General features: G+C 34.4%; 1 protein-coding gene across 1 annotated transcript in view; it reads left to right on the forward strand.

The window, feature by feature from the left end:
- LOC145266779 (neurochondrin-like) overlaps positions 1-12,854 on the forward strand; it is a 106,448-nt gene that overhangs the window by 11,881 nt on the left and 81,713 nt on the right. The window contains exons 2-3 of the mRNA XM_080122650.1: positions 4,642-4,741; positions 9,102-9,187. Of these exons, the coding sequence (XP_079978776.1) occupies positions 4,642-4,741; positions 9,102-9,187 (186 nt within the window). The remainder of the gene's footprint in view (positions 1-4,641; positions 4,742-9,101; positions 9,188-12,854) is intronic.

Raw genomic sequence — 12,854 nt, forward strand, 5'->3', positions numbered from 1 at the left:
TTGTTCCCTTGACATAAAACTAAATTAAACTACTTCAAGACCGTTCAATGTGACCAAACCAACAAAATCTCCTGTTATGTACACATATTCATATACTGTCCTGATTGATTTCCCTTTGAGGTCATCAAAGCTAAAGCTGTCTCTAAGACTCACATGAAAAATGGTGTGCTTTATCCCTAGGTGGAGGACCATCATCATGTCATGTTTGGTCATAATCGGTCCAGTGGTGTGGGTTGTAGGAGAGTTGTACACACAGACACACACGAACACTACTACTTTATATAGATGATTATAAATATCATATTCTGATTTAAAATTTCTTTCTATGTTAAAAGATGACTTGGTTGTTGCTTATAAGATCTAACAAAATAATTAACTGTCCAAGGGTTGTGTACCAGCAAGCGCAATGGCTTCTGCCTTAAGAAAATGTGAAATGCTGTACAGTATTAGTGTACCAACCATTTTTCTCTCGTTAGACAGAGTGCAAGAAATAATTTCTATCATACAGTTCGTCACATAGCCATACTGTTGCACCCCCCCACTTATTTTCTAATTACTTCCATGAAATGTGGTCTAATACACTTGTACTCCGCCAACAAAAATACTCCTAGCTCACTTGATGAACAACAAAATCCCACCCCTTCATTTCTAGATTTCTAGGTGCTGGAAGAGTTCTTATACTAATAGCTACTTTCCTTGGACCGCTTACTTTTGAAATCTCCTTCCTGTTTCCCCAAGTGTGTGCACATGTAGAAATTTTTCTTTTTTTTTTTTTTTTTTTTTTACAAAGGCATCACCACATTATCAAGGCCCAGAGGCCACTCAAGGATAAGGGTTAAAGTGTGTACAGTAGAAATTGGACAATATAGTAATCATTGGTAATGAAAATTTGGTAAATTTGATAACTTATATGGAACGGCTCATCAAGAACTTATTTACTTTAGACTTGAACACAACCATATTGTAGTCAGCCGGAAAGCAGGAAAACGGAAGACAATTCCACAGGCGTGCAGTTCTAAGAAAGAAGCTTTGTTCATGGAATCTACGTTTAGGTTTAGGCACAGATAAAGAGTGGGGGAAATTATTGATAGTGTTTACAGCTAGACGAGTGTTTCTTGTGAAAGTTTGGCGAGGGGGGACCATAGATTGAAGCTCAGTCGAACACTTTCCATGAAAATAACGATACATCAGAGACAAACTCGCTACATCTCTTCTGTGAGATAGAGGTTGCAAGGAGGAGAAAAGGACATCTCCTACGAGGCTACGAAGTCTATTTTGAACTCTATCAAGGCAGGACAAGTCCTTTCTAGCAGCTCCTGCCCAGATGTGGCAACAGTATTCCATCCTTGGACGTACCTGGCTCTTATATAGATAGAGAATAGCATCAGCAGTGAGATATTTACCGGATCGATAGAAAGATCCCACCATTTTCCCAGCGGCCTTGGCAACAGATTTGATGTACGTGTTCCATTTAAGATCAGGAGTAATGGTCAAGCCCAGGAGCTTGTCAAAACTTGAGGCCTCCAGAAGACGAGAGCCATTCATTTCAATTGATGCCAAATGTGGATTAGAATGTTGATGATGTAAGGAGAGAAGCTTGGTTTTAGATGCATTAAAAGTAACCAGCCACTCCTTTCCCCATTGTACTACATGCTCAAGATCAGAGGAGAGAGAATTGGAGAGAACTTGGTCGTTTACTGTCTTAGATGTGCTACCATAAATGGTAGTGTCGTCAGCATAAATGTCTACAAATGATGTAAGGATGTGATTTGGAAGATCATTAATGTAGATCAGGAAAAGAGTTGGGCCCAGGATGGACCCCTGAGGGACACCGGCATTAATACTGTGAGCTTCTGATTTTTGCCCCTCAACTACTACTCTTATGAACCTATCAGAAAGAAATGATTTAATAATTGAGAAGACTTTTCCAGCTATACCATAGCTCGCGATCTTATGAAGTAAACCTTTATGCCATACCCTATCAAAGGCTTTAGATATGTCAAGAGCAATTGCCCTAGAAAGATTGCCACCGTCGAGAGATTTGCTAATCCTATGTGATATAACTGTAAGCACATCTGCTGTAGATCTAGCAGACCGGAAACCATATTGAGTGTCACTAAGAAGGTTATTCAAATGTAATGTGAACAAACATCTTGCTGCCCAACTCTACATTCAGGTTGCCTCCCCTATAAATGTAGCCCCTACCACAGCAGCTCTTTATACATGTTATTTGAGGTGAAGAAAATAGTAAAGCAATTGTGGGTTTCAAGAAATAGAAAACTGAAAACCTATCAATAAGAAATGTCTATCATCCAGGTTCAATCACATCCTTTCACCTACATATGTGTAGACAGATTTGAAATTGTTCATTCAGGCATAATATATTCGAATAAAGTTGTTGGCAGTCAATAATGTTAAGCAAGTTAACAGACGTGCCATTTCAATGTAATGTGAACAAATATCTTGCAGTTCAACACAAATCAGGAAAATTTTGCATTTATTCATATCTTTCATTATCTGTTTATTAACTTGGATTCTTTTTCTTTTTTTTCTCCCTTTTTTCTTTTCATTTTTTTCTTTTCTTTTTTTTTTCTTTTCCTTTTTTTTTCTTTTCCTTTTTTTCTTTTCCTTTTTTTCTTTTTCTTTTTTTCTTTTTCTTTTTTCTTTTCCTTTTTTCTTTTTTGTTTTTCTTTTTGTTTTTTTTTGTTTTTGTTTTTCTTTCTTTTTTTTGTATTTCTTCCTTTTTTTTTTCTTTTTTCTTTCCTTTTTCTTTTCCTTTTTTTTTCCTTTTTTCCTTTTTTTAATCCCTTTTCTTTATATTATAATTTAAGCTTTCATATATTTATTTGGAAGGACAAAACTACTACTTTTTTCTCCTTATAAAAAAGATATTAAAATTGAATCTTAAAGTAAGAATTTGTTAAATTCTGTACCCCCCCCCCACGATTCTTAGAACATTTCCTGTTTTTCTTTTCGTTCCTTCTTTTAATGACTGGCTTCTTTCATCTTCCTACACATTCCTTTCACCAAATACAAAATGCTGACATAATAAGTGCTTTCATATCAACTGTATCTTACTGACCTCAAGCCATTCCCCCCCCCCCTCTTTTTTTTTTTTTCCATTAGTGCTTCTTTTTAAAATTATTTTAGGTTCTGAAAACTCTTTGGATAATGCACTCCAAGAATCTTGGTTACTGTATTACGCAAACGTTAGAACTGCATTAATCTCGTTAAAGTCTCACTTAATTTTGTGTTTACACGTTATACTTACTGGATGTATTTTGTATCTTAGGAGAGTTTGGATTGGGTGGATTAAGTTTAGATAATTTCTGCCATTACTAACCAGCAGAGAATTACCACTATCAACCAATGGAAAGTCTATCAGGCATGTGTACATTGTCTGATAATGCATGGAAGTGAAACATGACCAGTGAAGGTTGAGGACATGTGTTGCATGGAGAGAAATATGAAAATGATATAATGGATGTGTCATGTGAATCTTAAAGACAAGGTTAGATTTGGTGTGCTTAGGACAGTATATAGGAAATTATAACTACAACCAGTGATACTCTAGTGCAGAGGTTCTCAATCGGGGTTAAATCTACCCCTAGGGGGTAAAAATTATATAGTTATGGGTAAGTAATTGAAGTACTTGATAATTTAAAAATAATTTCTTTTCAAGTTGTGTCATGTCTAAAATAGGAACAAACCTGGATCTATATATCCAATATGACTTTGACTTTGTTGTTGTGGAAAGATGATGGTGGCATGAAAATAGCATGTCACGAACAATTCCTCGCATAGACAAACTAATTGACCGAAAGAATCAACAGTGTTCACGCCGATAATGTTTTTGGTGTTTCTGGTAATTTTTTTTGTAATACAAATTAACTTCATAAGTTTCTATTTTATTTAAATGTTTGATTTTCTTTAATTTTGTGATATGAATGTATAATGCAATCTTTCAACGTGACCATACCATAGAAGTCTCTTGTTTTGTACACGTTCCTCTGATGTCATCAGATCTAAATCTGTTTTTAACATTCACATTACTTCATCTGTTCATTCTCATATCATTTCTACCCATTCAACACATATCCTCAACCCTCACTAGCTAGGTTTTCACTTTCAATTTTCAATTTTGTGGAATATTGCTAGGGTGAGCCAGCTAATCCAATGAAGATGTTGTGCTGAATGGATGCGATAATTGACAGAGTGTAGTTCCTGGCAGAAGTCTAGAACAGTAAAAACCCTTGAATGCCAGAGCAGCTGGCATTTGTAGAGTAGCACCTGCCCCTCCTGGCATGTTTTGCGAATCAGGTGCCTCAAAATAGAACAATCCACCATCCCTGACTAATTGTAGGCTGGTCCAATGGCAATTAGCATACCACTAATTGCTACTGAATACATATGTTGAAATTAGTTAAATGGTCCATAATGGTGGAGAGGAAAGGTAAGCGCATTCTTGATTCTACACTAAGTAGTCCAAATAATAAAAATTATCAATTGCCATCTCAAAAACTCACAAACCTAAGTATCATGTAATCATTACCATTCAAAAATCTTTTTTTTTTTTTTTAATTTAGTGTTTTAAAAAATAAATTATTCTATAATTAAAGTTTTTTTTTTTTTTAATTTCAGGTAACAAAACTTATAAAAGCAGAAAAATGTGACCCGGAATCACAAAAAACTATTTTTGAAGGAATTGGTTTCAAATTTCTCAATCGACTTTTGCGTACAGGTGAAACATTTATTTGCTCTCTTTCAATTTTTTATTTGAATTTTATATATATATATGTATACTAGTAAAATACCAATCTGAGGACGGGTAATATTAATTCCCTGAACAGAACATTTTTGCAATACTATTCTATATATATTATTTTAAAAATTAAAATAAACATATATTGCCACTAAACCTTATGTCTAAAATCTTTATTCAAATTTTGATCAAAATACATAATTTGAGATAATGTCTGAAAGTTAAAGCAAAAGGTTTTTAATCAGAAATTGAAATTTAGGGAATCTTGTTTAATTGGTGCTGAATTATTATGAATCAAATTTAATACAAATCTGAAATGCTTGAATTTCCAAATAGGAGGTTGTCTATATTATGCCTCATAAAACCCCTTTAAAATACTCCAAAGAAACTAAAATTTAGGAAATATTAATTTTTAATATTATGATGTCTAATACCTATCAAAATTTACCAAAAATTGGAAGTATCTGGATATTAATGAAGGATTTCTGCTCCTTTTTTAAATCCTGTTGAATAAAGTTAAATAAGATTAAATATAGCTCACATTATCGACCCTTACACCTATTCAAAAAAAAAAATCCTAATTATCAGTTAATTAACTTAGAAGTGAATCTTATATATAGAAATATGTCTAAAGCTGAAAGATCACTTGGTTGCATCAACGTTTGCAACATTATTTTCGTTGATAAATGTGCAAATTTACAGTTCAAAGTTCACGAATGAATCTGTTCTTGTTTCTTTTTATATTGTCTTTTAATCAGATCAAACATGTAACAGTTTTTTTTTTATATGAATTGGATTATGAAAATATTGTAATGTTTTCATTAGAGTATGCAATAAGCAAAAATAAACCTCTTTATACATATGTGCTGGAGTGTTTATTATACATTGCTGTTTTTTTTTTTTTTTTTTGTTTTTTTACATGTTTCCCACTTTTCATGGTCGCTGTCCTGTCTAGTGTTTGTTGCATGATTCGCTTCATCTTTTTTCTTCTGGCTGTGATTCGTCATCAGGAAAGACACAAAAAAATGTTCACTGAGTTTTCTTCAAGGTTTTTATTTGGAGAAAATTTAATAAGGAGAAAGAGACTAATGTTATCTTAAATAATTCTTCACTTCTTAAACATAACTTCCTAATTTAAGAAATGAGTGACGCAGATGGACAAAAGCATTGGTAACAATCACTGAGATTATTTGTTTTCTACATCATAGATCGTGTCTGGTTCACTTGGCTCCTAGAGAGAACTAATCTGAAAAACCTTGTCTCTCTAATCGAAAACGTGATGTCATTCGACATATCCTCATATCATTTGACTCCTGTTTTGTCTACAGTGTTTGAATTCTTGCCTCTGCCTTGTCATCCTTCTTTCATTCAACCCTGGAAACAATGTTTTTTATGCACCCAGTGTGACCTTTGTCAAACTTCACACTAACTTAATTGCTACTGACATAGAGTCCCTAATATATAACAGTATTTAGTTCAATTTTATCGATTAGATTAACTGATAGAATATTAAATGACCTTTTGCCAGACTAGGCTGGTCAGAAAAGTTTTGTGGCAGTAACACATCTTACTCGTTTCAGTTGATGGACAAACAACTAATTTTTAGTTAGTAGGAAAAATTTCTAAGAGGTTGAACTCCTTTCATTTCAAATATAAATTTATTGACAAAATGGAAAAGCAACGCACACATGGCGACACCAACACTAGTTAGAAAATGTATACAAAACAAAATATATATCTATAAAAATAACCAAATGTTCCCTTTGCATTATTTACTAGATTAAGTTGTAATCAAAGGCACCACCCCTTTCCCAGGTTTACTCCACACATTTGTTTTTTGTTTAATAAAAATCTTTCAAGACAAAGCATGAAGCCACTTGATGTAAGCAGCTAAAAAATATTATACTACTTTAAAATCGAAAACTAGCCAATAAGTGTTAGATAGATTCTAACTAAAAAAAAAAAAACCCAGCAATTCTCTCTACTTTGTCAGAAACATATCTCATGGAATGTGAAGACTAATGGACAAAATAAGAGAAGGGAATGTTATGCGGCTATTGAAGGTAAACTCAAGTCCACTTTCCACTCTTGTTATTCTTCATCTTATAATGCTGAGAGGAAGTTGTTCATCAAGGTAAATAAAGGAAAGCTAAAATAGAATTTTTAATCAAGGTGTGGCAGTGATTTCGGACAAAAAAACAAACAATAGAGGTAAATATGTTTAGAGTTAGTTTGCGATGAGTTTTGCAACAATTTACGATAGGGACAGTTTTAGGTTTGCGATAGTTGAAGATGGTTATGAGTTTGACGCAGTTGAAGGCAGGTTGTGATTTGGACCAGATTGAGAGAACTTTAGGAGAACAAGACGAGCTGATATCGAATGACAAACATGGCCTTCAAAGAATATAGAGGTGAACCGTGGCGTGAAGAAGGTCGATGGTGTCATACACACATGTAGAGTGCAACTGATATTTGTAGAAAGTGTGTGGGTATGTGTTTTTTTGTGTTTCAATTTTTTATACCTGTGAACCTGTGCATGCCTCCCTCGGCAGTTGGCAATGTGAGAGAGGACGACACGGCCAGAAGAGAAGATGAATGAGAAGAAGATGGAAACAATGTTAGAGACGGCATTTGTTGTCGAGCGAAGGAGCCCATGTGTTCACAAATCTGGGCAGAAGCTGCTCAAGGCGTCCTATTCTGCCTTGATAGACTTCAAAACTTTGAAACCTAATAGGTGATGCCCTTTTCTCTTCCCTGCAGCCTCTTTCTCACAGAAGAGATGTTACATGTTTATCTCAGTTTTATTGTTATTTTTATGGCAAGTGCTTGACTGAACTCCAATGTATGGTCCCTCTTGCTAAACTTCCACAAAAAACACTTGACTAGCTACAACCATTATATACAATTTCCGCCATTCTTTATCTGTGCCTAAATCTAAATGCAGATTCCATGAAAAAAGCTTCTTTCCCAGAACTGTCCACCTGTGGAACATTGTTCCACTGGCCTGCTTCCCAGTTGAATACAACATGGTAGCCTTCAAATCCAATATAAACAAGTTCTTGTTGAGCCATCCCCATAAATAATCAAATTCTACTCAATTTACATCATTAACCTTACATTCATTAACTCTCATCCTCGAGTGTCCTTCAGGTCTTGATAAGTGGTGACTCTCAAGTAAAAAAAAAAAAAAAAAAAAAAAATTACTGAAAACTGATAAATTTGCTCTGCACATTCGCTTTTATAAACAATCAAATAGAATAAATTCTTTCATCACAGGCAATACACATTCTGATTGACTACCGACTATTTTCAGTCTCAGTTTGAATTTCATTCGACACTCATGCTATACCTGACCCCATCTAATGTTACGATCAGGATTCGGTTCTGGGGTTCGGGAAGGAGTGAGTCACTCGCTCGACAACAGCTTGTTTCTGCCCTCTTCTTTTCCAATCAACCACACCTGGCTTCTCGCCACCAATGTCACACCGCACAATCTGAACGCCAGCAACACGAAATACTGAAGATGTTCGCAACTCTTTTCTTTTTTTTCCCTTTTACTCCACACCCCAGTTGACCTTTGTATCTGTCATTTCCGCTTTCAATGTTTTACCTATTCATAGACGAAACAATCCTGTTATATCTCCACTTGTATATCGACACTTTCTTAACTTTTGTGAATTGATCATTTCTGGCTTCTGGAGTGCGTCTCTTCAAATATATACTAGTATATTTAATCACTTCAGTTTCTTCGTAGGGCCCCCAGCACATGGTCACACTGCTATTCATAGTTATATCGAGTAATGTGGCTACTGTGATAATAATCTGGTTCTCCTTACATTTGTAAGTTTGGTTGTTAAATTTCTTACGGTTAAATTTAATTTGTTAAAATCTGAAATGTAATAAATGTTATTTTAACTAGAGTTGCAGAAGGTAGAAGTTCAAGCTCTTAAAATTTCCAAAATTTCAATTTTGACTCTGAGAATTTTCAAATAGCCAACTCTGATTCCTTATTTTAAAATCAATATTTAGACTTTCTTTTTTCTTTTTTTTTAGATTAAAAGCTCTAACTCTCACTCGTATTTTCTTATGAGTCCAACTCCTTTGAAAACTTCTGATTCTGTCAGCCTGATCTTGTATTTATTGGATGTAAAAATCTAACCATTTTGAATGTATAGTTAACAGCAAAATTTGCAAAAAGACTGAAAATCTCAAATTTGTTAGCTGAAATTCAATGTTTCTCAGTGTTACGATAGCAAAAAAGAATGTTTACATGCATTCGATTCATAAGTGTTCTATGTGAACAACTGCAGTTAATAATGCTTTCTATTTTTTGTTTTAGTTCAAGTTCCAGAAGGATGTGAGAAACATGTCTTCAAATCTTTAGCGCTCACCATCTTCTCCTGCTTCTGTGCTCATGATGATATTGTAAGTCTGTTATTTAATCTATCGTTCTATTCAGGTTGTTCTTAACTCTGTCCCAGAAGTGAAGAATGTTTTAACATGTATTTTTTTTTTTGTCAAAAATAGATAGTATTTTTAAATATCATGTATATGGATATTTAATAAAACATTTGACTTCAATGTCTGGTCAGTTGCAAATGAGAAGCAACAAGTCGTAATACTACTGTTTACTATTTGATGAATAAGCAGAAATGCTTTGGAGTCTTTGAAATAATTTCTACTATTTGAACTACTATTTTAGTAATCTTTGTAAAATTCATACGATAAATGTCCACATGGGCATACGATATGGGTCATCGTCATTTACTCAGTGTGACCCTTGTCAAATTTCACACTAGCTAATTTAATCGTTACTGACATAGAGTTCTTAATACATAACATTATATTTAGTTCAATTTTATCGATTAGATAAACTGGTAGAATATTAAATGACCTTTTGCCAGACTTGAATGGTCAGAAAGTTTTGTGGAAGTAACAAATTTTACCCGTCTTGATGGATAAACAACTGATTTTCAGTCGGTCGGAAAAATTGGACTAATCGTTAAGTACGCTGATTAATAATCAATTCTGAATGACAGCTTTCTGGATATTGAATGTTCACTCCTTATGACAGTCGATAACTAAAATATAAATTAACACTTCGATCTAGTCAGACCGATAGAATAAGAACAATCTACCTTCGTGGATTAAATAAATGATTTATTATTGGAATCCTTTGAGATGAGTAATTTGTATACAGACTGTCATCCTCATCTTTATATTTGTTGTTTAACAACGTTATAGCTAACTATTCCTCTGGCCTTCGTTACGTGGTTAACCACAACGGGATAGAAATGCTGAGTCTCTTAACTGTATCCTCAGTAATTACTGCCTTCCATAGTTGTTGTTATGTCACCATGTTTTGGCCAACTAATCCTCTGACTGGCTTTGGGTAGGATTGAAACTGCTATCTTCAGACAATGCTCACTTGGAACCATAGATATTCAATGCCTCTATCCACTGCGCCACAGGCCCCAAAGGGACGATCAAGGTTGGATTTTTTGTCTTATAAATCCAAGTTTTTTTCGTTCTTATCTGGTCTTCCATCATCGGATCCGTACTGAATGGTTTATTATTTTATTGGAATCCTTTGAGATGAGTAATTTGTATATTTATTTATTTATTTATTTGTAGACTTTTATCCTCATCTTTTATAGTTGTTGTTTCACTATGTTTCAGGCCAACGATGCCTTTGGCCTTCGTCAGGTGGGGACTCAGCATTCCTATCCCGTCACGGTTAACCACCTGACATATGCCAGAAGAATAGTTGTCAGAAATGTGAAATGACAACTGTGAAGATGAGAATAACAGTCCACAAATAAACAAATAAATAAATAAATGATTCAGTTTGAAACTTTGTCACTTCAGTTCACTACATGGTCCAAAACAAAGTTGCTACTGAGTTCTGCACCCCACAATTATGAATGCTTGATGACCAGTAGTGTTTAACAGGAAAGTGGTTGATTTGGTTTGCTGTGACACTGTTATTAGAGCACCAAGTAATTAGGTATCACTAGAGATGTTGAAAATACAAGCTGGATATGATTATTTGGTTTTCAGGAGCAAAATTGACAAGTCTTTCACAAATCGTGTGAGAATATGATTTCTGCTGATGTTGGCTTGGCTTGTATTGGCATTCCAGTTACCTGCAATAATTAGAAGATTACTTGAAGGTACGTCGTCAACAGTAGCTTGTAAGTTGTTGTAGAAAGTCTTTAACTTGATAGTGTTATGGGTGGGAGCATAGACGGCAATAACACTAAGAAGTGAAGTTTTCAAGTAGATATGGGTCAGATGGGAGAAGATTGATTCTCAGGAGTTATGTATTTGGAATGAATTACTAAAAGTGAAACAAACTCCATAAAAACTAGTGTTATCAGTCGACCCACTGTAGTAGAAGTGATATGAGGTGTCATGTTGAGGAACTTTTATTTTACGATAACCTATATAAGAAAGTCTGAGCAGGCTATATTGATGTTAGACTTAAAAGAGGGAGTGCATTATTAACGTTTGGGTTTTTTTCTTACATCAAGATTCTGATGTTTCAGTGGCAAAAACATAGTCATTTTTATGTGTCATCATCATCCCATGATTTGACACTTCCATCATCGGATCAGCAAATGTGTTAGTTTTTTGCCAACACTATACCAAAATTCAAATATTTTGAGGAGAGCATGGAGTAGTAAATTCGTTAGTGGTTCACAGTCCCAGATAATGACTTGGTTGCTGCAGATTATTCATAACCGCAAAGATAAGATGCTTTGAAGGTGACAATTGGTAAATCAGATTCTTTCTGGCTTTAACCACAGCTCTAATTAGTTGGGTTATGGTCCTAATATCCCTGGGTGTCATGGGTGGTTCTACAAAGAACTTTTCCCGACAGGATAACTCTGATCCTACCTATTTACCCCACTTCCTCTCTACTACTACCACGGTGAGGAGGGTTTGATTCTAGACTTCACTTATGTTATTAGCATTCCCAGCCTATCAACAAACATTAATGAATTTGTACCTTAATTCAGTCAACTTGCAATTTGTTGCTTATTTTAGGCCCAATTAAAAAAAAAATGGTTTGAAAAAGAAAAAATCTTTATAAGTATGTAATTTGTGTTTTTAGCTATTGAATTTTGTATGTGTTTTAGCTATTGAAATTTGTATGTGTTTTAGCTATTGAATTAAGTTAAAGTAATAATTTTACTTTAAACAGCTGAAAAAGTTAATACATATATATATATATATATATATATACACTTGTGCCCGATATTATTCATACCCTTTGGATCTTTGAGATTTCTATAAGAATATTGCTCAAACCAGAAGGTAGACAATATTAAAGGGATTTCAAACAATAAATCAAGCATAAGCATTTAATTTAAACTCAACAAATAAATAAATTATGCAAGTTTGAAACATTATACAAAGAAAAACAATAATGGCACTAGTTCAAAATTATTCATACCTCTCTTACTAATAGTCAATAGCATGCCCTTTATTCTTAATAACTGCCTGTAACCGCTTTGGATATTTATCAACAAGGTTTTTACAAGCATCAACACTGATTTTTGACCATTCTTCAATGCAGTAGTTCTCCAAATCCCTCAAATTTCTAGGTTTCCGCTTTTTAACCTCAGTTTTCAATATGTGCCAGAGGTTTTTGATAGGGTTCAGGTCGGGACTCTGGCTAGGCCATTCCAAAACATTAATTTGATTATCCTCAAACCATTTCTTGACTATTTTGGCAGTATGTTTTGGATCATTATCCTGTTGAAGGACCCAGTTTGGTCCTAAATGGAGCTTCTCCGCATCCTGTCTAATGTTTTTCTGGAGTATCTCCAAATATTGCTCCTTCTTCATGGTTCCATCTATCTTGACCAAACTACCTGGACCACTAGCCGAAAAGGAGCCCCAAAACATTAGGCTACCACCACCATGTTTCACCGTGGGTATGGTGTTCTTTGGGTTGTAAGCTTCTCCTTTCTTCCTCCAAACGTAAGAAGCATCCATATGGTCAAACAATTCAATTTTTGTTTCGTCAGTCCACAAAATACTTGAGAAAATGGACTCTGGAGAATTCACATGGCTCCTAGCAAAC

This window comes from Euprymna scolopes, chromosome 4 (assembly GCF_053919585.1).
Source record: "Euprymna scolopes isolate OS-2025 chromosome 4, ASM5391958v1, whole genome shotgun sequence".
NCBI classification, from domain to species: Eukaryota; Metazoa; Mollusca; class Cephalopoda; order Sepiida; family Sepiolidae; genus Euprymna; species Euprymna scolopes.